This window comes from Streptopelia decaocto (genome assembly GCF_964273445.1).
Source record: "Streptopelia decaocto genome assembly, chromosome: 5".
Lineage (NCBI taxonomy): Eukaryota > Metazoa > Chordata > Aves > Columbiformes > Columbidae > Streptopelia > Streptopelia decaocto.
In genome coordinates, this window is record NC_138659.1 from 57,753,609 (window position 1) to 57,781,013 (window position 27,405).

The 27,405-nt window shown below is 61.4% G+C and overlaps 1 protein-coding gene across 4 annotated transcripts; it reads left to right on the top strand.

Moving 5' to 3' along the window:
• On the top strand, positions 1-26,155 carry LDB1 (LIM domain binding 1). Of its 4 annotated transcripts, none has more exons than XM_082054717.1 (11): positions 1-158; positions 19,681-19,783; positions 20,353-20,397; positions 20,622-20,697; positions 21,035-21,137; positions 21,345-21,517; positions 21,879-22,001; positions 22,162-22,245; positions 22,531-22,654; positions 23,086-23,234; positions 23,593-26,155. In XM_082054717.1, exons 1-11 carry the CDS (start codon positions 134-136, stop codon positions 23,821-23,823), a joined length of 1,236 nt encoding a protein of 411 aa, XP_081910843.1. In that variant the 5' UTR covers positions 1-133; the 3' UTR covers positions 23,824-26,155. The 4 variants fall into 4 exon arrangements, with proteins under 4 accessions (XP_081910843.1, XP_081910844.1, XP_081910846.1 ...); XM_082054718.1 differs by having other exon boundaries at positions 23,086-23,228; XM_082054720.1 differs by lacking the exon at positions 1-158 and adding an exon at positions 9,268-9,463.
• The last annotated feature ends 1,250 nt before the right edge of the window (positions 26,156-27,405 follow it).

Below are 27,405 nucleotides of genomic sequence, written 5' to 3' on the forward strand. Positions count from 1 at the left end.
GCCGTGGCCGTGCCCGCGGCCGCGCGGGGCTGCCCGCCACCCGCCGCGCCGGAGCCCGCGGCGCGCCGCCCATGCGAGACCCCCGCGGCCCGGGCAGCGCGCAGCGACCCCCGGCCGGGCCAGGCATGTGAAGATGTCAGTGGGCTGTGCATGCCCTGGTGAGTGCCGCGGCGGCGGGGGCCGGGGACGCGGGGCTGGGGTCCTCTCAGCTTTGGGGCTGGCTGTGGGGCTGGGGACCGGGTATGGGGGGGGACACCCAATGTTATTGATGCTGGGCGCGGGATATGGGGCTGGAGTCCCCGCGGCTTTGGCGTTGGGGTCTGGTTGTCGGGCTAGGTCCGCAAAGCACGGTGACTGGGATCTGGCTATGGGGCTGGCGTCCCCACTGTATCGATGCTGGTGTTCGGCTGTGGTGCTGGGGCCCCACGGCATTGGCACTGGGTCTGGCTATGGGGCTGGTTCTGCGGGGCATGGCTGCTGGAAGCTGGCTGTGGGGCTGAGGTCTCCTTGGCACCAGTGCTGCAGTTTGGCCATGGGGCTGGGATCTCCATGGCATTGGTGCTGGGGGCCACCTACAGAGCAGGGGTCAGCAAGGTGTGGGACTGGGGTCCCAGCACTATGGTGTGGAGATGGAGTCCTTATGGTATGGCTGCTCCGGTGCAGTTGTAGGACTGGAGTCCCCAAGGCATGGGTGCTGGGGTCTGGCTGTGGGGCTGGGACCCCACAGTGTGAGTGCTGGGGTCCCCATGGCATGGATGCTGAGGTCCATTCATGAGGCTGGGACTCAACAGCATGGGTGCTGGTACCAGCCCTCAGGGCTGGGACCCTGCGAGCAGGGTGCTGCAGCGGCTTTGGGCAGGTGTGCAAGTGATGCTGTGATGGGTGACCCCCGTGGAGGTGTGGGGCACAGGGTCCCTGGAGGGACTTGGCCATGCTGCCAGTGAGTGCTGGGTGCCCCTTGCCATGGCTGTTGTAGGGGGCTTGCAGAGGGGGCTCCTTCCCCATGCTGGCCCCTGTGGGCTGGCCGGGCTGATGGGTTACCCTGGGGGGTGTGACGAGTTGGTGAGGTCTTGGCACCCAGCAGGGTGCTCTTGAAGGGATGCTCACCCAGATGCCTGGGGTCGGAGGCAGGTTTGGGGCAGCTGGCCCGGCTGCATCGCCTGCTGCTGTGTGCAGGATGTTGCTGTGCTGGGAGCAGGGCAAGGGCAGGGGTCCTGGTGGGCTGCCGGAGCCTCCGCCAGCACCAGCTCCCAGTGGTGCCGGGTGCTGGAAGCGGGGAGCCCTGTCCAGGGGTCCTGGTGACAGGGTTCTGCCGTTTCCCAGCGCAGCTAGCACTTGGGGTCCCTGTGGGGGGACGGCAGGGATGCTCCTCAGCCCAGCCTCCACAACCACTTTCTGGTACCCTGGCAGTCCCAAGAGAGCCTCTTGCCAGGCTGGGACTCCCGTGCTGTGGGGCTGCGGGGGGCAGCGGGACGCTATGACAGCACACGGTCCCTGTGCATCCCCCGGCGCTGCCGCTCTTGAGGCTGGATCCACGGGGCGGGGAAGGGGGGTGCCCCAGCTTGGCGGCCCCCCGCCCCTGCACTGCCTGCGCCTCTCCGCCGTGTTTCCATGAAGGCAGGCGGCCCCTTCCCCCATCCTCCTCCTCCATCTCCCACTGGAAGCTGCCAGAGCGCTGCTTCCTCAAGCAGAAAGTCACGTGAACCTCCCTTCGAGCCAGGCCGAGCAGCCACAGCACCCGCCCTGGCAGGGACCCCGCACCCGGGGGCTCGACTCCCCCTCCCCGACACCCCCTCCAACCTTGGCGGGGGTCCCTCCTTGACGGAGGAGACGGCAGAGCAGCGGCTAACGGCCGAGCCCCATCGCGTCCCCCGGGAGCTGGCCCCGTGCCACCGGGAATGTCATCGCCATGTTGGTGGGCACAAAGCGGGGGGGTCCTCCCTTGCTGCGGTGATGGGGGGCTGTGGGGTCACCCCGCAGCTGGGAACATCCCTGCAGATGGCTTCGTGTGTTGCGTTCCCCCCCCCCGCCACCACTGCTGCCCACTCCCCCGCGGCGGGGAGGACACGCGGGTGAGAGTGATGTGCATGTGCCCCCCGCCTCTCCCCCCGCTCCCCCGCCGGGCCTGGGTGGCACATCCAGAGCCTGCGCCCCCCTCCCCCTTCCCCTCCCCGGACTGTTTATCGGAATATAAAAAAAACAAGCTCTGCTGCTGGCCTCCCGCCAGCCAGAAACATTTAATGAGCCGCTCTGCCCAGGCTGCTCTTTGGGGCTGCGTTAACTTGGAGGAGTTTCCTGCCTGGGAGCTGCTGCTGGGGGAGTTGCAGCCACCCTCCTGTTCAAAATCGTGCTCTCCCCGGGGGCAGAGTGCTCCCTGCTATCCCCGAGGCCCACCATACCCCCCTGAAGCTCCTCCTGCACCCCTCTGGGGATGTTTTCCCTGCTCCTCGCCTTCCTCTGCAAGAGGTTTGGGGCATGGGGCGGCTGCCCAGCTGGGTACCTGCAACGGTCCTTGTGCCCAGGGATGGCGGGGTCAGTGGAGGGCTGGGGGCTGAGGCCCCCCCAGCCCAGAAATGGAGATGTGAGCAGGGAGAGCGTGCCCGGCTCAGAGTGGAGCCAGCGGCGGCCGAGGCGGCAGCCGCCCAGTTCTGGTGCTGCCATGCCTGGGGCCTCTCGGAGCAGGACAGGCAGCCTGGCCACTTGGCTCAGCCCTTCACACCAGGCAGGTCTTGCCATCCAGAGCCCACCGGGTCCTGACCCCCAGGTGCACCATGCTCCCCAGCGTGCTTGCGCTTTTAAAAATCGTTTTTATTGTCATTATTTTTCACTGTATAGTGATGATGTCGGTACAGAGAGGGGGAGAAGGGGAGCAGAGCTGTGCTCCCTCCCCACGGGGCTGGCTTTAGCTCCAGCTTCACTGCAGGGAAGCAACATTCCCGAGGTCAGCACCTTCCCTGGGAGGCTTTGCCTGCCTGTGAACCCCTCTGGCAGGAGGGAGGACTTCCTGACCCACGCACTTCGGGTCCTGGGATGGACATGCCCATTGTCATTTCCCACCCTTCCGCCAAGCTGGTGCTGTGCGTCCCCCGCCGTCACGAGGCCGAGCTGTGCCACGTGCCTCCTGCGACAGATGCGCTGGGAGACTGATGATGGGGAGTGGGCTGAGTGCTGTGGCGAGGGGGGGTCAGGCAGCTCCCGAAACCCATGGGCTCTGGCTCCAACGCACCCCTTGGGGCTGCCTCGCACCTTGGCGTGCACCTGAGCATGCGGGGGGGAGGGAGTGGTGGAGGTCCTTGCCCTCATCCTGCACACCTGTGTGCTCTTGCCTGGTGTCTCTTCATGATTCTGGCAATGCCTGGATGGAAGATGCCGTTCGCCCCATCCTCTGTGCAGCGAAGCACCTGCCTGGTAGATGCCATGTGCACTGTGTCACCTGCCCATGCTCGGCACACCCTGGCGAAGACAGGATGGGGTCATGGCTAACCAGAGCTTGGCAAGGTGGTTCCTTGGGATTTTGGGTGTTGGTGTGGGGCTGTACACATCCCAGCACTCATCGGGGCTGGTGCAAGCTCACCCTGCTGCCGGCTCGGCTTTGTCCAGAGAAAGGTGGATGGGGTAGTGCCATACCTGCAGGCTCAGTGCTGGGTGTCTGTGCGGGGCTCCGAGGTGGTGTTTTGTCCTCAACACAAAGCTGCTGTGAAAGCTTCTCCCTTGAGGAGTGAGTGGGTGCCAGCCAGCAGGATGGGACTGCTGGGGCAGGAAGGTGTCCCTGCAGCCCAGGAGCGCTTGTGGCAAACAGTGCCCCTGGGAAGAGCCAGAATGGCAGCAGCCCAGATGTCCCCTGCTTGTCCCAACTCATGCCATGCTCTCCTCCCCTCTCTGCTGTGGGATTCTCCGGCCACATCTTTGTTTCTGATGCACGAGGTGCGCGGCTGTGTGGCATGTGGGAGCGCGTGTCCATGCTCAACAGCTGCCGGTGCATCTTGGGGTGCTCTGCACCACCAGCACAGCCCACGAGAACCCCTGTCTCCCTGTGAGGTGATGTGTCCCATGGGGCCAGTGTGGTGTGGGTGCACCCCTTCTTTACCTTGTGCCTGAGGAGCAGCAGGTGGCGGGGCTGAGTGCCCCCTCCCTGGGGCAGCCGTGGGTGCAGGCGGCAGGATGGGGCTGGGTGACCGTTATCGGCCTGCCTGCAGGCTGGGGCTGTGGTTTCCTGCTGGTGCCTGGGGGGGAGGGTGCTGGGGAGCTGGCAGGGCTGCCGGGGGCTGCTGGGCCCCACCTGGAGCAGGGATGGTGGCAACCGTCCACCCGGGATCCCAGGCCCCTGCCCTGGGGGCTCGGCTGGGTGGGGATGGGGTGGCTGCAGCCGAGGTGGTGCTAGCGGGTTTTTGGGAAGTTTGCTGCAGAGTGCTCGCAGAGGTGTGGGAGCATGGGCTGTACACCAGCACGAGGCGACACCTTGGGCAGGGGTGCTCGTGGGTGCTGGGAGTGACGGGACCCCCCCAGAGCTGTCAGACCGGCCCCCCATCACCATTCACTCCCTTCCCTCCCAGGCAAGTTGCTGATGGGGACGAACGTTAGACCCGGTGTAATCTCCCGTGCTGCAGACGCCAGCCCCTGCCTGGCCCCGACCCCACCCTGGCTGCGGGGCAGCCGATAACACCCTGCCCACGCCCCTCTGTGGCCCTTTTCTTGGGGGGGCCCTCTGGAGTGCAGCTCCCGCCCCTCTCTGCCCCTGGCTTTGCAGGACACACAGGCAGGATGCAGAGGTTCCCCTGCACTAGGGTGACAGTGCCTGCCCCCCCAGAATGGCCCCACAGTGTAGGGGCAGCAGGCAGGAGCTGGGGGGGTGGATGGGCCCCCTGTTTTCTGCAAGAGCAGCAGCCCCAGCCCCGCTCCTACGCACTGAGGGGCTGGTGCTGGGAGTGCAGCCAGGTTTCTGCAGCGCAGCCCAGGTGGAGCTGCTGCCTGAGCCAGGCGGGGACGCTGGCCGTGCTGGGGACAGCGATGGGCAAGGGCTGGTGGGGTGGCAGCCCCCCACGGGGTGTGCAGCACCCGCCCCCCCTGCTCTGTAGCAACCAGTTGCACCAACCTCTGCTCTGCCACCTGCATCCTTCTCCGGACAGGGTTGTGCACAGTGCGGGGGGCTCCCCAAGGGCAGGGGCTGCCGCTGCCCGCTGCAGGCAGGTGCCCACCCTCCTTGCCCTGCAGGGCCGTGGGTGTGAGCTGTTGCCCGCGCTGACTGCTGCCTCCCCGCCGGCGGGAGCAGACGGGAGCATGCCACATTGCAGGCACGCAGCTCCGCCGGGCACGGGGCAAGCCTGGGCGCCACGACCTGCCTGCACCGACCAGCCCGGGGTGAGCCCGGGGCAGCTGCGGGCAGGGGCAGGCAGGAGCAAGGCAGCGGGAGCTCTCTCCCCGACGGGGACGGCAGCGCTGGTGCGGTGGCACGGAGCTGCTGGAAGAGGCCTGAATGGGGGTGTCGCCTGCACAGGGGGTACCAGACTGCCAAAAATCCTTGAGGAGGGGCATTACCTTGCTGAGGACGAGGAGATGCCATCATGCTCCTCTGCCTAAATGCTCTGGGCAGCCGCAGTGTGCCGGGGTGCTCTGCCTGTTGCCAGCATGTGCATGGAAAGAGGCTCAGACTAGCGGCGAGATGCCCCCCGAATCTCGGGTTGTGCCCAAGCAGGGTGAACAGGGCTGGGTGTCCGCTCCCGGTGGGTTTTGGACCCAGAGCTGTGGGGGCTGCTGTCCCCATTCTGTGGTGGCTGTGTCCCTGCTTGGCCTAGGTGGCAGGGAGGAGTCAGCTGCTAACAGGAAGGACACACATGTTAGCAATGAAAACACAGCAGCGGGAGGAAGCAGAAGCGATGCATTATTGATGGAGCTATTTGATGCTTCTATATTCGGAGAGCCACTCTGGAGTGTTCAGCAGCACTGCACGGGGGGTGGCAAGTGGGGTGGGCTCTGCTGGTGGACACTTACCTGCTCCGAGTCAACCATGTGCGACCGTGGCCCTGGGAGATGTCCCCTGCCTTCTTCTGGAGGGCTTACAACACCCATGGGGGCACAGTGACATGTGGGTACCAGGAGGGGTGCCAGCCCTGTGCTCATTCCTGAGGGGTGGGGGTTTGGTGGGTGGCAGCTTCCAGCTGTGCAGATCTCTGTGGAGATGCCGGAGGTCCTACTGTGGCTCATGAGGCAGAGAGGAGAGAAAGGAAGGGGAGCAGCCAGGGACCAGGGTGCTCTCCTAGCTGGGGTGAGAGTCCCTGGAGCCACAGGGCTGGGTGTTGAGGGCTGTGCCTTGGTTTCCCTTTTAAGCAGCAGTGCCTGCCCATTGCAGAGGTGAAGATCCTCTCAGGGGACAGTGGGCAGATGCAGGATACTGGGGCTGCGTAGCCATGCTGCATGTCACCCCCTTCCCACCGTGAGATCCCAGGCCAGGAAAGGGGCTGTAAAACGAACCATTCTTGTAACATGAGAGAATCCACCTGGAGCCTCTGGAGGAGCCTTAAAACCCTGCAGCTCTGGCAGGCTGGCCTGGGGCTGCTGCCAGAGGGGCTGGGGCTCGCTGCTGCGGGTGGCCATGCTGGGGCTGAGCTCTTGCAGGACACACGTTGCGATGTCTCAAGGACATCACGGGAACACTGCGGGGCATTTCTCTGGTGCTGGTGCCACAAGGAAACCCCTTGCCAGCAGGACCTGCCAAAGCCAGCATGAAGACTGCGCCCTCCCCTCGGAGCCTGCAGCCAGCTGGGCAGCACTGGGGCTGACCCACCAAGCCAGAGCAAGCTGTGATGTGAGGGCAGACACGCCATATGGACCCTGTGCACTTTGGGGTCCCATAGCTCCCTGTAATATTTCCCCACCTCCTCTTGTTTTGGAGGGGATGGAAACAGACACGTACTTACTTGGTTGCTGCTGGTCGAGTGCTTGTGTACTCACGTCTTCTTCTCAGTTCCCTCTGGGATGCTCAAGATGTGACCATGAAACTTCCCCCCCTGCCCTGGCAGCCAGCTTTTCCCCCAGCTCCTGGGCCTTCCTTCTGCCTCTGGGTGTCTGAAAGTGGTTCTGGTTTTGAAGGGTTAATCCCAGGAGGCCCCAGGATCTGCCTTCTGCCCGGCATGACTCACCGTTGAGTTTCCAGCCTCCCCCAAGCCTCTGTTCCCTGGGAGAGATGGAGCTGTGGCTTCTCCAGCTGAAGAAGGGGGCCCCCCTGTGCCCCTCCCGCCTCTGATCCTGGCACGCATAGCTTTAGGGGGAAGAGAAACCCCTTCTTGGGAAGCAAAGGGTATTTCTGTTTGAGAGGTGGTAGGATTTGGGGGATGATGGCTGTTGTGTTCCTGAAAGGGGGGGCTGTGGGGTGCATGCCATGCTGCACCACTGCAGGCTGCATGTGTGTGCGTGTGACAGTGCCCTGGTCTTGCTGCTATTTGGACAAGACCAGGAGGTTTGGAAGTGCCAGGCCAGTCTGTCCCCCTGTGTGGGCTGTGCCATTTGCAGAGCTAGCAGATTTTTTATTATTATTATTTTTTATGTAAGCATGCAGCCATGTCCCTGCTCTACACGTGCACCTGGTGTCAGTGCGAGCATGCCCTGCCTCTGCTGCCCAGCTTGCCTGAGATCCCTCACACACGCTCTGCGGGCACACCAAGCCATGGCGATCAGAGAGACCCAGGCATCCCATGGCTGTCATGGTCCCCACCAGGTTCTTCCCATCTGCCCGTCTGGGATGCATCCCTGTGCTCCCTTCTGCTCCTGAGCTGCTGCTGGTTTCCTGGCCGAGACCTGCACCGGGTGTCAGAGCAGAGCAGGGCTGGGCTTTGGGGAACCCAGGCAGGCGCAGGGCCCTTGCTAGGGGGAGAGTGGAGGCTGGCATCCAGGGGGTGCAGTGCCCCATCACAAAAACGTGGGGAGCTGGAATCACCCTCCACTCCCCCCACACTGCAGGCACGAGCACATTGCAAGGAAGGGGCTCCCCCCATGACTGTCACCACCACACACGCTTCCCAGCTGCATCCCAGCCCTTCTGCTCTCCATCCAGCATCTATTTAATTATTAACTCGGCTATAACCATAAACAGCTGGGGCTGCTGCAGCCACGTGGACCAGTCCAGCACTGTCGTCAGAGCCGAACAGGGACACGTGAGCAGTCCCGAAGGGCTGCTGAGCCCTGGGATAAATTGCTTGGGGCATGTTCGCTGTGGATGCGCTGGACCATGGAGCCCAGGGACCAGTGGGGGCTCCTCTCTGATTGCTGTGTCCATGGCATCGGCACTGGGAGTTGCTGGTACAGGGGCAAAACATCTCTTTTTGCAGTGTTTTGCAGTATTTTGCAGTGATGGTGCAGTGTTGAGCACTGGTGGCTGGCGGTGCCTCATGCATGCTCGAGCCCTGGAGTGGGAATGAGGTGCAGGCAGGCTGTACTTAATGGCCTGTCCTGCCCAAGAGGGCTGTGCCACCCCATAGCTGTCGCCAGCGTGGTTTATTGGCCTAATGACAGCGGGTGGCATCCTACCACACTTCCATCTTTCCTGGTGCCACACAGATGCAGGCTGGCAGGGGGTGAGCAGCAGTGGGGCAGTGTATCGAGGCACTCACAGTATCCCGCATGCCCAGTTCCCACAGCACCAACAGTGTGGGTACCTCCAGTTATGTGTGCCTTTTGTAGAGCAGGGTTTTACCGAGGTTTTTGGGTTTTCTGGGAGTTTTTCTCTCTTGTTTATCTGGGTTTTACAGAGAGTTTTGCTCTCTGTTTATTCACGTGCCCCCGGAAAGCAGTGCTTGCTGCAGGTTAGCCTGCAAGGGGAAGGGAAGATTACACACGATGACGTGACGGGGACCAGCGTGGGGATGGAGCGGCATGGGCAATGCTGCAGCAGAGCAGCTCCTGCTGGTCCCTTTTCAGTGCTGGTCCCAGCTGGCAGCACGTGGGGTGGGGAGCTGCCCCCAGTCCTTGGGCGTAGGATTTTGGGGATGCGCGGGCATGGAGGGGAGGACGCCCATGAAACCATGTGTGCACTGTCGGGTGGGATGAGTGTGCTCAGCGGGACCCGACCGGTTGTGCCTGCGTTACCCCACGGCTGCTGTTTCGGGGAGGGGTTGAGGCGCAGGCCTGGCCGTGCCAGGGCGTAGGGAGGTGTGTGTGCCCCGGGTGTGGGCACGCACCCGACGGGCGGCGGGGGGGGTGCTGGGAGGCGTTTGGGGAGATGTGCAAGCGCATGCCAGCCCATGAGCATGCACACCAGCCTGCATGTGCAGGGCGAGATGCACCGACTTGCATGTGTGTGCCTGCAACAGCCCCGCCTGCCGAGTGTGGCTCTCCCACCCATAGCCAGGGGCTGTTGGGGCTGGGGGGTCTCAGCTTGTGTCCCTGCTGCCCATGGGCTCCCCAGCTGGGCTGGGGGTGTAGGTCTGTGCCAGTCGGATTTGCCAGGGTGGAGAGCAGGAGCTCACAAGTGGTAAGTGTGGGGCAAGGGGGGATATGGAAAAAATGGCATTTTTTGTAATGGAAATTTTCATAATGGAATTCTTTTACAAAAATTGAAGTTTCTGTAAAAACTCCTAGTTGGAAGAGCTTGGAGCTTCGTCAAGGAAGGGAGACCTTTTGTGGCTGCTGGCAATTGCAAACCTGTTCATCTTATTTTTATGCCCCCTCAAAAATGAAACGGCTGTATTTTTTTTCTTCCCCAGAGACTGGGGAAACGGGAAACAAGTTTCAGAAAGAAAAATACCGAAAAACTTCAAAGAAAACCCCAATCCAAACTAGGGGAAAAAAGTATATTTTTTTATTGAAAGTTTCGCAGGGGGAGGAAACGCTTCCCCGGTTGGTGCCGAGTATCGTCAGCAGGACCCGGTTCGTGCATCCCGGGGAGCGCTGCTACGCGGGGTGAGGGGAAGCAGCTCTCCGGGGACCCCTTTTGGCCCTCACCCCCGGCCTGTGGGCACCCACCTTTCCCCCCGCTCCGCTCCCGGCAGCGAGGGGCCGGGGCGGTGTTGTGGGGGGGGGAAAGGCGGTCGGTACGGGGGGAGCGGTCTCCGCCACCGCCGCAGCCATTGTGGTCCCGGCCGCGGCGCAGACAAAGGAAGCGCCCCCGCCCCGCCCCGCGCCCCGCCCGCCCCGCCCCCGCGGCGGCCCAGCGCCCGCCCGCCGCCCGCGCCGCCGCCGGACCCCCGCCCGCCGCCGCCGCCGTGAGTCACCCCGCCTCCCCCGGCACCCCCCCCCGCGGAAGTTTCCCGGTCCCAGCTCCCCCACCCCCCGCGCCCGGTGACGGCCCCGCTCGGGCCGCGGAGGGGTGGGCCGGGGTCCCGCCCGCGCCGCCCCCGCGCCTGCGAAGTTGTGCGCGGCCGCACCGCGCTGCCGCTCCCCGCCCGGCCCCCCGTACAGCCCGGGATCCCCGCTGCAGCCCCCTGCCCGCCCGCCTCCTCTGCTTCCCCCTGCCTGCCCGCCCGCCCCTTCTACTCCCGGCTCCAGCTCCATCCCCGTCCCCAGCTCCCCTTTCCCTCCCCAGCGCCCCCGTCCTTCTCCTCTTCCCCAGCTCCCCTGTGCATCTCTGGACCCCTGGCTTGTTGCCTCCCCACCAGCTGCCTTGCCCATCCCTCCCCAGCTCCCCTGCCTGTCCCCCTCTCCCCGGCTGTCCCCCCAGCTCCCCTCTCCATCTCCCAGGTCCGGGCTTTCGGACAGGCACCCCTAGCCCCATGGGGTGCAGCCGGCAGCCCCGTGCTCTGTGGTGCCCTGCTCCATCCCACCCGCAGCTCCCTTTGTTCTTCCCCCAGCTTCTTCCCCTGCCCGAGCCCCCTGACAGCTACCCCGCGCCCTACTGGTCCCCCCGTGTGTGCTGTCACAGGGGCCAGGGGAACGGTGCCCAGCTCTGGGGGCTGCACGCCAACCTCCCCTCCCTGCTGGCTGCAACTTCATCCTTGCCTGGGGCTTGGAGGGTCCTGCCATTCTCCCACGGGTGCTTTGAAGGGAATAAAAGGTCCAAGGGGTGCAAACAAATGCAAGGGGGCTGCACACCTTCCCACGGGAGCTGCCCTGCCGGGGTGTCTGGGTTTGGGGGACCATGGGCGCAGGGTCTCACCCCCCCGGCAGACAAGGCACTGGCTCGGCCTGGGGCAGCTGGAGTGGGGGGCCAGGCTGGGGGTGGGCATGGCATCCTCGGTGCCAGGGGGAACTCAGTGCTGCAGCTCCAGCGCAGGAATCGATGTGTGTGACGGGGCTGTAGAGGGGTGTTTTACCTGGGGAGTGTTCCCCTGAGGCCCCCCTGGGAGAGCATGCTGTGGGTGGGCTGTCTTGATCTTGGGCGGCTGATGGGACTCTGACTCCAGCAGTCCCTGCCAGCCTGCCCGCCCGGGATGCACGATAAGATAAGCACCCTGGGCCGGGATTCCTGGGCTTGGGCAGCTCCCGGTGCCCTCGCACCAGCCAGTCCCGGTGCCACAGCAGGAGCCCTGGTTGAGGTGTGAGCAAACACAGGACACAGGAGCCCTGGGTGAGGTGTGAGCAAAGGGTTCAGAGGCTGTGGGGTCCCGTGGGGAATCACCTCCTGGGGTATGGAGCTGTACACCTACCCTGTATTGCAAACTCCTTCTTACCAGGAGGGTCGGAGCTGGCCTGTGGTTGCCTGGTGGGTTGGGCAGGAGTGGGAGCAAACACTCATCTCTGGGATCTCCCCAGTTCGTTCTCTCCGTGCATGCAATAGCACCTTGTGTTGGCAGCTTTGCAGTGACTCCCCCAGCACTGGTCAGGTATTGGCTTTTATGTGTCTGTTTTAAGTATGGGCAAATTTGGATGTCCTTATTCCTTCTTTAGAGCTTCAGGTTTTATTGTTCTTGTTGTGGGAAAATTGTGGTTTTCACTGAAGGAGAACCCAATGTGCTCTCTGCTCTCCTGATTTTGTAGAAATCCCATGTCTGTGATCTGAGCACGCCTTAAAGACTGGGGAGAGAAGCGCTGAACAGAACCACGTGCAAGTTGTGTTGCTTGAAAAAGAGAAAGAAAAGTTGTGATCTGAGGGGGAACAGGCTGGGACTGGAGCATTTGGTGATACAGGGTTTTTGCTGTTGTTTTTGGGGAGCTTTTCTCCTTATGTGCAGCAAGTCATAGTCCATGTAAAATAAGAAGAGGCTTGTGAAAAGCCGCAGAATATCACTTGTGAGCAGAGATGCCTTGGGCTGGGGACCCGGAGCCTCCTTCAGCTTCTTTTTGGAGTGTGGTGTGGAGAGTGGTGAGAGCTGGCAGCCCTGAGCCTCCCCAACCCCTTGAGATGCCGGAGCCGAGGGTGAGCTGGACTAGTCCAGCCCCAGGGCTCCTTCCCTGTCCTGTGGCTCGCAGGGTGGCAGCAGCACTTCTCCCCGAGTGCTCTCTCCTGGCGTGCCAGCCTTCTGCACACTTGCAGCTCTGCACTGGCGTGAGCTTGAGATCTGCATAAGAAGTACAAACCTAGGTCCTGCGTGGTGGCATAGCAGCCATGGTGCTTCTCCTGGCCCTCTCCTTTGGAAACCTCCCGTCCTCTGAGCAGCCCATGGATGGGGTGCTCCCACTCTTGTTTGCACTGTGCACGTGGGTGTTTGTGGGTTGCAACGATGCAACGATGCGATGAGGTTTGCTGCCCCACTGGTTGCTGTTGTTTCAAGCAGACTGGTATTGCGACCGGAGATGCCCAGGTGAGAGGGTTTCCCTGGGGCTGTGCTGCAATGGTGGAGATGGTTTCTACAGTGCTGTGCTGCTGGGACTGGGACCTCAGGCTGGGTTGCTCATGTCTTGGGAGCACCAGGCAGGTGTGCTTGGTCCTACCCTGTCGCTTTGTTCCCCGGGGTTTTAACCTGTTCCGTGCTGGTTGTTTGAAGCCCTGACACCAGCAACAGCATGTGCTGCCAGAACAGCAGCACAGTGCAAGTCCAGCAACCGCAAGTGTTTGCTCTGTCCTAGCACTGCCAGCTGCCTGCCCCGTTCTTCCTTCATCCACTCCCGCGTCACCTCTTAAAACCGAGTCCTAAGAGAGAGAGGTTCAGCCTGAGAAGGGCGGGCAGAGACTTGCCCTGGCATCTTGAAGAAGCAATGGAGGTACTTTACAAACTTCAGCGAACAGGTTCCCACCGTGCTCACACCGTCCCTCCCCTCTGCATGCATCTCACTGGAGGAGATGGTGAACAGCCTGGCCCCTGGGGCCAGCGCTGCACCGCAGCACCGCAGCACCGAGGTTTGCCCCCTGGGCACACACCTCCCCGGCGTGGCCAGCTGTGAGGCGCCAGCTCCCAGCGCATCCTCACAGCAAGAGCTATCCAGCCTTTTTTCCCCCTGGAGCAGGCGGCTGGCCGGCTGCCAGGGCTGCGGGGCTCCACCTAGGACGCAACATGGAGCGAGGCGGCTGTCGGCGGTGGGGGCCGCCGTCTCTGGAGACTACGCGTCCCAGCGTGCAGCACTCGGCGCCGTTGGCAGCGGTGGGGAGCAAGGAGGAGCGTTGCATCCCGGGATGGTGAATCTCGGTGTGCCACGTGGGGACTGACAGCCTCCTGTGCTCCGAGGCAGCAGTGGTGCTTGGGGGTCCTGCAGGTCGGGGGGATCAGCCTGGGGATCCCCCTCTGCAGCCAGAGGGACGGACCTCAGCTTCTCGCTGCTTCTCCTCTGCCCTCGGCTCTTGTCTCCAGCTCTCCTGGGTGAACGCTGTCCCTGCAGAGGGCTGCCCCGAGCAGCAGCCCCACAACACCGTGCAGAGCCGTGTGGTTTTGCTCACCACGTGCGTGGCAGGCAGGGGGCTGGGAGCACGAGCAGAGATGCTGGCTGCAGCCTCTGCAGGGCCATCGCTGCGGTTGGCTATGCCTGTGAATTTTTCCTTGCTGCCGCAGAGCCTAAAAAACCTTTGAAGATGAAAATCCTAGTTTGTTGGGAGGCTTTTTTTCATAGGATGCTGACGAGGGTTTTTTTTCCAGCCGTGTGGTTCCCACACCGTGCTGGCTGTTTGTTTGCTGATGCTGCCCCGGTGTGTTCTGCAGGAGGGACGGGAGCCGGGCCACTATAGGAGCCCTACAGGGTGGCAGGGCCCCAGGGTGCAGGGGTCTGGGTGAGAGGGAAAACAGCCAAAAATGTGAAAGGTGCATTCCTGAGGCTGAAACCAGCAGTGTTTGATTATGGATGGTCTTTGAGACGGCGAGCCGAAAGGAGTAATTAGGGACAGTGGGATATTTCCCTGAGAATCACAGGAAATGACTGCCTCGTGCTAAGTTGATAGTAGTGGAGCTGAAACTGGGTTATCTGTGGGATTGCATCTGGGGCTCACAGCCTTGGACGTGATTCAATTTTCAGGCTGTTTTGCAATTGGCAGGGCGTGCTCTTCTCCTGTTTTCCCTCCTGGAGAAATCCCAGTTTGCGTGTCTGAATCATCAGAGGGCCTGAATGGGAAAGGGAGACTCCTGCCTCCCTAGGGTTACCGTGGGGCAGCAAGGTCCTCCTGGACCCCCGGGGAGTACCCAGCTCCACAGGATGCCTTCCCGGGATACCCTGGACTTCAGCAGAACTGAGGCTGTGGTTGCTCTGAGCCTCAACCTCTAAATCTGTGCCCCAGCTCTCCTTGCCCAGTGCTTTTCAGATAGAGCTGCCTTGCAGCTTGCATCAAATTTTCACTTGGTAATAATTAACTGGAGGTAATTACTACTTCTCTGAGCATCCCCCTGAGTTTGCAAGCTGGTCAACAGGGAGGAGCAACCGCTCGTCCAGAGTGCTTTGTGTGCTGCAGTGAGTGGCTTTTGCACTGATGTTGATGGATGCAACCCGGAGCTGGGACACATGTTCCTCCTGTGGCCTTGTGCACAGGGGACACCATGCACAGCCATGGGGTGCGGGCAGGAAGGCAGCTTGTGGTCAAAGTAAGTTCTGTGGCCAGCTTGGATGTATGCCTTGAGAAATGCAAGAGGGTAATCCCTGTGTGCTGCAGGGCAGGCGGTGCTGCGGGTTTTGCCTCTGTGTGGGTCAGGGCTAGGCAGCGTGCTGGCCTGGTTCAGTCTCTGGATGCCGCTGGGTCTGTGGCATCATCCCATGGTCTCCTCCAGGAATGGTGTCTCCTCTTACCTGGACAGCCTGGCCTCCTGGGAGCTTCAGCTGCATCAGTTCTGCATTTTCAAAGCAAACGGGGATGCTACAAGTCAAGATTGTCACTGACTATGCCTCAGACCATGCCTTGGTTTGTGCTGACCTGGGTTCCTGTCAGTTTAATAACAACATGAGGGTTTGCAACTGGCCTCACTCCAACCCCTCTGCTCCAAAGAAGAGGATAAAGAAGAGATGAAGACAGGTTTGTGGGGACTACTCCGCGTGCTTCTGCCTGTCCCAGTTGCTCTGGATAGTTCTCTGCGTTTGTCCCCCAGCCCTGCCAGCTTCCCCGACACCAAGCACCATCACTGGGCAAAGCCACTTGAATTATTTGGGATGCTGCTGAATTATTTGAGATGCTGCCCTGCACCTGGCTCTGGATAGCACCCTCCTGGCTAGCACCCTCTGGGCAGCCCTGGGCTGAGAAGATGGATTTCCTGCTGCTATCACAGCTTCCACACCCCAGCGAGGCAGCCCTGTGAAACAATGCCGCTATTTACACTTTAAAGCCTCGTTAGGCAACCAGGAAGCAGGAGGCACAGTGCATGCCGGGAGGAGGTGACAGCCTTCACATGAAGGCTAGCCCCTCTTCTTCTTTGCGGCTGGGCTGCTGGGAGGAGCAGGATGCTCCCTGGTTGAGCTGTAACCCTGCAGCCTCTTTCAAGCCCTGTTTCTTCAATTATTTTTACTTTTTTTTTAGCCTCTGGAGTCCCTGCCTTGTTGCTGAGCTTTACTCTTGCACCGAAAGTGTGCTGGCTGCCTGGCCGGGGTGCCTTCTCTCTGGGATGGGAAGCACTGATTCCCACCCACAGCTGCAGGTGTAGGAGCGAGATGCCAGGACTGCTTTGCCTTTGTCGTCGGCAGCTCTTTGCTCTCTGCTGGCATGACAGAGTGAGGGGAGTGCAGACAGAGGCTTTTCTCTCTGCTGGATACCAGGGAAGGCTCTGCATGTCCCCTGCGCAGGCAGGCAGCTCCCTGGCCGGCACTGGTCTTGGTCACGGTGCCATGCCACCTCCTGGCTGTGTTGGCTCTGCAAGGTGGCTGCCGTGCTCTTGGGAAACCTGATGTTCCCCGGCTCTGGGAACCTGGTTTGGGTTTAAACTGTTCCTGCTCCAGCAAACCCTCTGGGCAGTGCACCAGAACAGCCTTGCCCACAGGGCTGGCAGCTCGCAGGCAGGGAAAGCAGAGGAGAAGGCAGGCAGAGGGCTGGGCCGTGCTGGGTTGTACGTGAGTCACTGGCAGAGCACCTGCCTTTTCTTCCCCATGCGTCTGCCTGGAGCTGCTGCATTGGCTGAGATCTTGTGGCTGGCCAGCTCCATCCTCCCCTTGATGAGGCTGTGGCCTCAGCAGAGGATTCTGAGCTGGGGTGTCCCTCTGTGGGGTGCCCTCCTCCCATGCCTCCCCACCAAGCAGGAGCCGTGTGGCCGCCTGCCCAGCTACAGGCACTGCACCGTTTGCCTGAACCTGCCTGGGCTGGTAGCTCACCAGCTGCAGTGTCAGCCTGATTTTTTTCTTTTGCCGACCATGCACATAATTTTGTGGCGCTGGGCAAGCGCCAAGGGACAGCCATGGAAAGCTTCTCCTGTCAGTTCAGGGTCCACAGGGGCATTACATGCCCACCCACTGACCAGCATCTCTGCATGCCTGGACCCTGCCCAGACCCTGCCTGGATCCTCTGTGCTCAAAGCAGGTGGCAGAGAGGGTCATAGGGAGACGCGGGTTGGGGCCGAGCACTGGGCTTGGCTTGGGAAGGGCCCTGTCCTGCGGGTCTGGGTCACTGTGCTGGCAGGACGGGTCTTGCAGGGACCTGGGACAGCAAGAAGGGGAGAGACGGTGATGGAGGGATCTCCTGGATCGGGGAGTGTGACCCTCACGTGGGTAAAAGTTGATGCTGCCACTGCTATAAAGTAATTGTGTTATTTTGTGTAATGCACATAATGTGAGTGTCTGCAGTGAGCGCAGGATTTGGACGGCCTTGGTCAAATCCTAGGGCTATTGTCAGCGTTATTTAAAACCACTGAGTCTAGGAACATACCTTACACGGCAGTAAAAGTAATACTTGGTCAGGATGCTAGTGTTGCTGAGGTCACATAACAGGCTCCTCTCCACTCCTCTAGATCCTGAGATAGGTCACTCAGTGAAGCCCCAAAACAAGTTGTGTCCCTGTTAACCTGCTTGGGAAGGCCCGGGATGGAAATGGATGCTTGGGTCAGAGCAGCGGGCTGGCTCATCCACTCTTCCACTTCCAGGAGCAGGAGCTGAGGAAAGACCAGAAGAAGTAGCGTGGATAGAGAGTGATGTGCCCCCCTGCTCTCACCACCCCAGGAGATCCTCCTGCACCCCGAGTAGCGAGATGGGGACCAAGGACAGCAAGGAACCGTGGGGGCTTTTTCCTCCCCATCGGTGAACAAAAACAAAGCATTTGAGGATGAGACCTGCTGGGTCTGATTTTTTTTTTTATCCCCCTTGAGGACATGGTGACCAGAAACAAGCAGCTCAGCTCCCTGTCTCCAGCCACTTTCTCTGCCTAATGAATCGGTGCATTTTCAAGAGAAGATGTGTGCTTTTGGGAAGTTTCCTATGCGTGAAGCACACTTCAACATTGTGTCATTCAGCAGCAGCAAGGAGGAAATGGAAACACTCTGTTTCTGGTGCAATTTTGTTTGAATTATAATTTCCAGTAGGCACAAGTTGACAGGCATTAAAGCAGAGGGCAAAAATTCCCTCGCACCAGCACCTCCCTAGCAGGAAAATTTTTATCTATGAAAACATTAGGTAAGAGCAAGGGACCAGCATTGTTAGCAGCTGTATGAGAAACTGTGCCGTGCCCCACTTATCCTCGCTGCAGGCGGGCAGGAGCGAGGAGTGGGAGCAGCAAGCCTCCGGCAGAGCAGCCGGGCTGGCTCTGGTCCCGCAGGACTGGTGCGTCCTGGTGGGTGCTGGGGAGAGGCTGGGTTTGGCTGCCACAGGGAAACACGGTGGAAAGGCACTGGGGCCCCAAGAAAAGAAGAATCAAGGAGTGAAATGCAGATTTCCCCTGTTGCAAGTTGGATTTAACACCTGGGAGGTGGCTCCCTCTGTTTTTGACCACTCCTCGCTTACTCAGCCACGTGTGTGATCCCTGTGATTATGGGCTCAGGATCCCAAGCAGCTTGGTGGGGGTGATGGCAATGTCCTCATCACTTGGGCTCCTGTGATGACTAGCAGGGCACAGCGAGCTGGGCATCTTAGGTCCCAGTGCTGGTGGCACCACTTTCCTTAACGCTGATGCTTTTTGCTCCCTTCCTCCATCCATCGCAGCCGGGTGACTGCTCCCATCCTGTCCCTGCACCCTTCCCTGCAGCCTGGCTGTGGGGCAGTGCCTGGCACCTCCGGGCCGCTCCTCTGCACTGCTGGGCTCGCTTTCTGCTGGCCAGCAATCTTGGCGGCTCGTGGGTGTCGGGAAGCGCCCAGCCCGGGGCTGCGTGTGGGCGGGCGGCCGAGGGGCATCCCGCCTTGACCCTGCCTGTGCCCTGCAGCCCAGTGCAGCCAGCTTTAGGGCCCGCGGCTTGGCGGGGGGAGACGTGCCCGTGCGCGGCGGGGCTGGCTGAGCCGGTAGAGCCGGAGCTGCCTGGCAGCCTGCCCACCGCTGCTGCTCATCCAGGTCAGCCCGGCTGCCCGCCGGCGGGGAGCCGCCTGCCTCGGCAGCGCCTGGGCACGGCGTGCCGGGTCCTGCCAGCTGTGGGGCGTGCCGGGGCTCCTGCGGGCCTTGTGGGGGGATGCCGGCAGCTGCCGCTCCCGGGAACCTGCTGTGGGAGGGGGCCAGCAAGCATGGGAGCCACCGACTGCCCCTCAGGAGCCCGGATGGGACTGGCTGTGCCAGCGTGGCTGGATGTGGCGGACATCCCTGCCTCCCATCAGTGGGCCTGGAGGGTCCCCACGTTACTTTTGGGGATGGGTGCTGGCTTGCATGCATCGCACACCCCGTGGTCCTCCTTGGGCTCCTTGTCCATTGCCCAAGTGCTGCGGGGAGCAGCGAGGCTTTCGGGTGTGGGATCTCTCCATCCGCCTGGAGCCGGGTGGCCGCTCGAGCGGCAGATGGTGGCTGCCTGGGGACCCGCCATCCATCCCTCTGGGCGATTATTCACCCGTCACCATGACGATAGAAAGGTCAGCGAAAAGATCCCGTGTGATTCCTGGGTCAGGTCGGTGGGATTAGGAGCAGCGCGGGAAGGAGGGCCGGGGGGAGGATAGGGCCCAGCCAGCCCCCCATCGTCTCACCAGCTGGACTGTCCCACTCGGGCACTGTCCCCAGAGCTCAGCCAGATGAGAACTGAGAAACACTGGGCACCAGTGTGACCCCCATGCGGTGGGGCTGGGCCCCTCTGGCTGCCAAACCTGAGAGCTCAGCCTGTGGGTCCCATCCTGGGATGCCTGGAGCCGTGTGTGGTGTGGAGGGGCTGGGATGGCTTCAGGGCAGAGCAGAGAAAGGATAGGGCTCTGCTGATGGGGGCGTTGGTTGGTCCTGTGTCCTTCCTCCTCCTTGCCACAGGGTTTTTTGTGTTTTTGTGGGGTGCCCCTGGCTGACCTATGTCCCCCCTCTCTCTCCAGGCTGTTCCTCTAAGTCATTCAAGCTGTACTCGCCAAAGGAGCCCCCGAACGGCAACGCCTTCCCCCCCTTCCACCCAGGCACCATGCTGGATCGAGATGTGGGGTGAGCTGGGGCCTGAGGAGGGTTCTGTGATGTTGGGGGTTCTCTGTGGTCTGCACCAGAGGGTCTCTTTGTCAGGCTCCCCAGCAGCATATGGAGACTGCAGCACATGGAGTTGAGTTAGTGTGATGGGGGAGGAGATCAGAGCAGGGATGGTGGGACTGGGTGGAAAAAGGGTGACATTTAGAATGAAGGACATCCCTGAGCTCTGCAGTGCCAAGCCCCTGGGATGCCCCAGGACAGGGAGCACTCCCAGCTCCTGCCAAAACAGCCCCTTCTCCAACCTCCGTCCTACCTGGCACCAGCCTCCGCTGCAGAGGAGCTGGATTTGTCTCTGGAGAGCCACGGCCCAGGTCCCAGGGGCGGTGGAGCAGCCACTGGTATGAAGCAGAGCCTACTTTAAGGGGTGCATCAGACATCTGCAGCCCAGGTGAAGCCCATACCACACGTGAGGTCTCACCTCCAGCGAGCCTGACCACCTGCTGCCATAGGCGGTGAAGGGGGAGCTGCAGTGGCTGAGGAGGGAGACACCCACCAACTCTGACCTGCCTGCATTTCTTTTCCCCTCCCAGACCTACTCCCATGTACCCACCAACGTACCTGGAGCCTGGAATCGGGTAAGCACAGGGGGCTGGTGGGGACCCCCCTAGAAGGGGAGCTCATGTCCATGACAGGGATGCCTCAGCAGGGCTGGGATGCTGCTGGCTACAGGGGTTTGTGGGGTGGTTGCTTGGGCTCTGCCCAGCCCTGGAGGGCCTGTGTGTCCCCCACCGTGGGCTCAGGACCCCTCCCTACCCTGTGGCTGCCTCCCACTCTGACTGCTTGCTCTGCTCCTGGGCAGGAGGCACACGCCGTACGGGAACCAGACTGACTACAGGATATTTGAGCTCAACAAGAGGCTGCAGAACTGGACAGAGGTGGGGAACTGGAGGAACGAGGGGTGGCCAGGGGTGGGGAGACACTCCCAGGTTTGCATTTTGGGGATAGGGTCCTCTTGTGGTGCCTGCCCTCACGAGCTGCCTTGGCTCTAGTAGGATCCCTTTGGCAGCAGGGTCCTGTCCTGCTGTGCAGGTCCGTGAGTGCCTTGTCCCTTGCCTGGGCAGGGGACAGCGTTCATCATCCCCATCTCTGAGCGCTCAGCCAGGGTCACAGCCCTCTGTGAGCTGGCTGCTATGGCTGGCAGCCAGTGTCTGTCTGTCTGTCTGTCTGTCTGTCTCCCCTACCTGTAACCTGGCATCTCTCTGCCATCCCCAGGAATGTGACAATCTGTGGTGGGATGCCTTCACCACAGAGTTCTTCGAGGATGATGCCATGTTAACAATCACTTTCTGCTTGGAGGATGGACCAAAGAGATACAGTGAGTAGCAGCTTGAGTCCTCCTTGCCCAGGGTATTGCTGCTCCAGCAGGAGATGCAGCGGTTGTGCCATGTTGGGGATGCGGGCGGGGTGTCGGGGCTTCGCTGCCTCCAGCCAGCGGGAACTGGGGAACCCTCTCCCCCTGCAGCCCCGAGACACATCTGGGTGAGCCAGGTTTACTGACATTATCTTCCTCCTCCCGCTTCAGCGATTGGCCGGACTCTGATTCCTCGCTACTTCCGCAGTATCTTCGAAGGGGGGGCCACAGAGCTCTACTATGTGCTCAAGCACCCCAAGGAGTCCTTCCACAACAACTTCGTTTCGCTGGACTGTGACCAGTGCACCATGGTCACCCAGCACGGCAAGCCCATGTTCACCCAGGTACTTGTGGCAGCACTTGTGGCTACAAGCAGCACTTGTGGCTACTCCTGCCCCTCATACCTTGGTCCAGCGTGGCCTCGGAGTAGCTGTGGTACCACAGGGAGAGGGACACTGTTTTCTATGGCTTCCTGAGTGCCATGCTGTAATCCCGCGTGCCCCAGCCAGCTCCTCCCAACCCAACATCCCCTTTTTACAGAGATCCCCTGGCCATTGTGGGCTTGTGGGTTTGGCTTGTGGCAAGTCTCATGGCAGGCAGGGACAAGCCACCCGGAGGGTGTCCCACTGTGCAGCAGTGGGTTCCCAGGGGATCTGGGGTGGGGCAAGTGGGGGCAGCCTGCGCCTGACCTTGTGCCCTGCCCAGGTGTGTGTGGAGGGGCGGCTGTACCTGGAGTTCATGTTCGATGACATGATGAGGATAAAGACGTGGCATTTCAGCATCCGCCAGCATCGAGAGCTCATCCCCCGCAGCATCCTTGCCATGCATGTGAGTACCACTCTGCAGCACAAGTGACACGAGACTGCTGAGCTCCTCTCCCTGCTGCTCAGGTTGGGGGCACCTCAGCCCTGTCCCCCTATCACAGGCTGGGGTACGGGAGGCCCATCCCCCCAGATGCAGCTGAGCCATCTGTCTCTCTCACACCTAGGCGCAGGACCCCCAGATGCTGGACCAGTTATCCAAGAACATCACCCGCTGTGGGCTCTCAAACTCCACACTCAACTACCTCCGAGTAAGCATGCGGGAAGAGGGGCAGGTGCAGCTCTGCTCCCGGGGGAGTGGGGCTTGGGTGGCCAAGTCTTGTGCTCTCAGGTGCCTGACACCAGGCTGCCCTGGGGTGCAGGGAGGCAGCGGGGCAGGCTCCGTAGGAGCGGCCTTGCAGATGGGCTGCAGAGAGATGTAGAGCCATGGGTCTGCCGGAGCCTGCAGGCTCCCAGCGTGGCATGGGCCGGTGCAAGGGCTTTTGCTGCAGCCTGGAACATCGTGATCTAACCCCACATCTCTCTGCTCCCTGCAGCTCTGTGTAATCCTAGAACCAATGCAGGAGCTCATGTCACGGCACAAGACTTACAGCCTCAGTCCCCGGGACTGCCTCAAGACTTGCCTCTTCCAGAAGTGGCAGCGGATGGTCGCTCCGCCTGGTGAGTCCCGCTGCCTGTGGTGCTGCCTCCAGGTCTCCAGGGCTGCCTGCTCAGGCCCTGCCCTCAACACAGTCTTCTCCCAGCCCCAAACCCTGTCCCTGGCCTCGTCTTGTGACACTGGGGACAGCGGCTTGGCCAGCTGGCTTCATCATTTGCTGACCTGCCTTCCTGCTGGGGCGGAGCAGGGTTGCAGGCAGCTCCCTGCCTGGGAGGCTGCCAGCTGCTTGTGGAAGGCAAAGCAAGGACAGAAATCTTCCCTGTGCCCTCTCCTGTCCCCTGCACTGGGGGGACAGTGAAGCTGTGGAGGGGAGGAGTCTGGTGATGCTGCCCCGGGGGGAAAATGGTCCTTGCAGAGAAAGGGTGTTTGCAGAGAAGGGGCTGGGGGGCACTGGCTCCTTCTCAGCACTGACCATGTCTCCCTCCTCCACCAGCGGAGCCGGCGCGGCAGCAGCCCAGCAAGCGCCGGAAAAGGAAGATGTCGGGGGGAAGCACCATGAGCTCTGGCGGAGGAAACACCAACAACAGCAACAGCAAGAAGAAGAGCCCAGCCAGCACCTTTGCCCTGTCCAGTCAGGTACCTGTAAGCATCCCGTTTCCATTCTCTCTTCCTCCCCCGGGGTGGAGGGGAGGGCTCCCTGCTCCAGCCGCTGGGGGTGGTTAGGGAGACACCCCTTGGCAACTGCCTGTCAGAGTCCCCCAGCTCTCTCCAGGTGATGGGGAGAAGGAGGGGGTGTCCCAGCTGCCTTCCCTGAGCTGCTTTGCTCCCCGCTAAAGGGCTGAGGATGTGCTGACCCACACAGCACCCAAGCCTCGGGTCTTGCAGTGGAGATGAGGAGGTGGCCTTGTGTCTCGGGAAAGGGATTGTGGTGCTGGGGGACGTTCTGGAGGCCCGGGCTACCCCCACCTCGATTATGTTTCGGGACCGTCTCCCTTTTCAGGATGTGATGGTGGTAGGCGAGCCCACGCTGATGGGGGGGGAGTTTGGGGATGAGGACGAGCGGCTCATCACCCGGCTGGAGAACACACAGTTCGACGCCGCCAACGGCATCGACGACGAGGACAGCTTCAACAACTCGCCGGCACTGGGGGCCAACAGCCCCTGGAACAGCAAACCACCCTCCAGCCAGGAGAGCAAGTCAGAGAACCCCACGTCGCAGGCGTCGCAGTAACGGCCCCCCCGCCGCCCCGTGGACTCAGTCCCAACCGATCTACCTGTACATTTGCAACGGAGAGTGACTGGGAAGCGGCGAGGTACTGGGGGCGGATCAGCCCTCCGCAGCCGGTGGGGTGCACGGCGCGGGGTGCGCACCAGGCAGGCAGCCCCAGCCCTCTCCCCCCACCGCCTCCACACTCCCCCCATGCCTGCCTCCCCACCAGACCCCAGGGCAGGGGTGAGTTTCTGAGGCCGTAGCTTCCTTATTGCCCCTTCTGCCTCTTCCTCCCTGTTTCTTCCCCAGAGAGCTTCTCATCCCTGCCCTGATGTGCCCACCCCTGCCTGCTGAGCCAGGGGGAATTAGGAGGGAGGTGTCAGCAGTGGCTGACGTGTCCAGGAAGCCAGCGGTGTGCAGATGCTGTGTGTTGGGGTCTGGCACAGCCCAGAGACCCTCCTCCTGTTCCTCCCTGGGTCCTACGACTGGGGTTTGCTGGGCAGCCACCTGCAGCAGGGTTGCACATCCCCAGCCCAGTCTGAGTCTGGGTGGGGAGGCTGGTGATGGAAAGAGCCTTCCCTGTGCTGCCAGCTCCGCCACAGAGCCTCCTCCAGCTGGGATCGGATCCTGCTGCGCTGGGGTGGTGTCCAGGATTGGGCCCCGTCGCATTTCCCGCTCTCCTGCCCCCTTCCCTTCTCCTCGCTCCCCAGGGGCGAGAGCGCAGCAGGGCCATGAGGGGACTCTGTATATAGGAAGTGCGTGGCGGGGGGCTTTTGGGGCTTGACGGGGGCACAGAGGACCTGCGGCTCTGCCAGAGAAGCCACTGCGCTCGGTCCCTGCCTGCAGCCCCTGCGTTTCCCCCCACCCTGCGTGAGTCCGCCTGGGGCCCCTTTGCAATCCCCAGCTGCCTGTACCTCCTACTTTTGTCTTTTTTTAAGAAAAAAAAATAATATTATTAAACTTGTAAGTTTAAAAAAAAGAAAAAAAAATTGAAAAGCTCCCCCCACAGCCCCCTTGCTGGTTCCCCCCTCCCTGCCCCAAGCCCTCTCACCCTGTCCTGACTTTTGTACAGGCTTTTTCTCTTGGGAGTCTCGTTTTATATCCAGTTCGGAGAGCTTCAAACCAAGGAGAGACTTTGCAGACTTCCTTTCTAATCCCTCCATGGGCCGGGGGGGCAGCCCCCCGCCTCCCGCCTCAATGTAAATCTTGTGTGCTGTTGTCCCTGCTCCCCCTCCTCGGGTTCGTGTACCTCGTGCTTGTACATTTCCGCGCTGTAGACAGTGTGTACGATACTGTTCTTTCAATGTGTTATCACTAGAGCAGGTGCCTCCATTGATGTTAGGGGAAACGATGAAAAAAGTAATAATTTTGGGGGGTTTTTTGGTTTAAAAAAAAAAAAAAAAGAAAAAAAAATCACTTCCAAGGCTTCTTCCACGGAGAAGACGAGAGGTGCCAGGGGAGGGCGTTTGTGCTCACCAGCTCACCCCAGCAGCCTCGGAGGAGGGTTTTGGGGGGAGCTGGGGGTCTGGGCTGCCTGTGGACACCCCCTGGCACGACCCCGAGGTGGGGTTGCAGCGAGCACTGCCACGGCGGTGGTCACGGTGGGGGGTATGTGTGCAAGAGTGCGTGTGCGAGAGGTTTGTGTGTCTGTCTGTGTGTGTGTAAGGGAGCCTGGGGCAGGAGGAGCAGCCCTGCAGTTCAGGGGAGAGGGGGGGGTACACCTCCAGAAGCCCTCCAGTTCCTCACTGGGGATCCCACAGCATGTGTCCCACTGCCTTGTGGGGCTGCCCCCCAGTGTGGGGCTTTGCCTACAGCAGAGAGGTTGCCTGCAGCCTGCATCTTGCCCACTCGTGGCTGAGACTGCAGGGGCTGGCCGAGCCGGGGACACACACACCTCCACTGTCCCCCCTCTTTCTGCTGTCACTGGGGTCAGGCTGGGAGACAGGGGCCCCTTGGCTGAGCCCTGGCCTGATTTCAAGCCCAAAGTTCCTGAGAGGTGCCTGCATCGGCTCCTTGGCCCCTCCACGGGCAGCCTGGGGGCAGAGGTCTCAGCCCTGTGGACCCCCAGGGGGGTCCCTACGGCGCCTTTGCAGGTGGGGGGGCAAGGCTCCAGGGCTGGGAGCCCGGCATGGTGGGGAGGGGGGGCTCTGCTTTGCAGTTAAGGTACGATTCTTGCCACCGCACTGCTGGGCTCCTGTGAAGGGTGCAGAGCCCCTCGCTGCCCCTGCCCCCCCCCGGGCACATTGTAATGCCTTTTTGTTTCTTTTTTTTTTTTTTTTTTTTTCTTCCTCCCCTCCATAGTTTGTGCCATTTATGAGTCATGTATGGTACCAATAAAATGACTTTTCAGTTTGAGGCTGTCCTGAGGGCTTATTTCTGAGCATGGGACCCAGCTGATGTGGGCAAGGCGGCGGGGGGGACCCTTGTGCCCCCAGTGCCCTGGCAGGGGGTGCGGGCACAGGGATTGCTGTGCTCCTGGGATGATGCTGGCTCGCCTCGGGCTGCTGGTTCCCAGCCAGGCCCCGTCCGGCTCCCTGCTGCGTCGCGGAAAGCAGAAATCCCAGCAGGGTTGGGGCACAGGGCTGCTGGGAAATGGCCCTGTCCCTGAGCCAGAGCAAACAAGTGTCTCGGGGCCTGCCCTGACACCAAGGTGATGGGCACATCCCCTGGGGAGCAGCAGGGGTGGCACAGTCCTGCTGTGGGAACAGAGCAGCAACAGCTGAGCATGGAGGTGGCCTAGGAGACAAAGGAGGAGCAGTGATCCACCCCCAGAGCAAGAGGCCCCCATGACAGTGTTGAGGGCAAGGTCCTGGTCCCCGGCTCCCCTGACTAGCTGGCTCCAGAGATGACACAGAGTGGGGTGCCTGGGGGCAGCCAGGCTCAGCTCATAGACATAGGAACACAGTGGACTTACACTGCAGGTTCCTTATCCAGTGCAAACCCCCCACCCCAGCCAAATGTGCTGTGCAAGGAGCCTGTGGCTGTGGGTAATGCTGGGGTGAGGGCAGATCTGGCAGTAATGGGGAAGAAAAAAAGGGATGGGGGGAAACCAGGCTCTTCAAATAGGGCTGATGGAGCAGAAGGTGGGGGCAGGATGGGGCTGTGTCTTCAGAGCAGAGGGACAGGGGTTGGGTTTACAACTGCACTGAGGGATGTCACCTTGCTAATCCTTCCTCTGAAAGGGCTGGGGCTGGGGTGCAGCAGGATACCTGCACCGTGGTGGGAGCTCATGGCTGGGCAAGTGGGAGCAGGGCAGCCCCACTGAGCCCATGGCGTGGTGGCACCCGGGGCTGAGGCATCAACACCCTGGTGTGCACTGAGCTCTAGCGGCCTCAGCAGGGTGCCCTAGGCTGAAAGGGACCAGTGCCCTGCAGATGCAGATCCTTACATCTGTCAAGGATCCCACAGATGCCTTGTCAAATCTTGCCCACACGCAACTGTGGAAGCTGGGCATACACTGATTTTGGGGAGCACAGCACCCAGGGCAGCCAGCCCCGTTCCATGCAGAGTCCCTGGTGCCCAGCTCCGCACATGGCCCCTGCCCCAGGAGCTGGCGAAGGGCCTTGAGGCAACACTTTGGGGCTGAGGTCTGAAACGGAAATC

Bases quoted from the DNA above. Each gene is read 5' to 3' on its own strand.
- LDB1 (XM_082054717.1), top strand. From the start codon at position 134: ATGTCAGTGGGCTGTGCATGCCCTG. The intron at 20,398-20,621 runs GTAAGCACAGGG...GCTCCTGGGCAG, and splicing joins TACCTGGAGCCTGGAATCGG to GAGGCACACGCCGTACGGGA. The intron at 21,138-21,344 runs GTGAGTAGCAGC...CTCCCGCTTCAG, and splicing joins GGATGGACCAAAGAGATACA to CGATTGGCCGGACTCTGATT.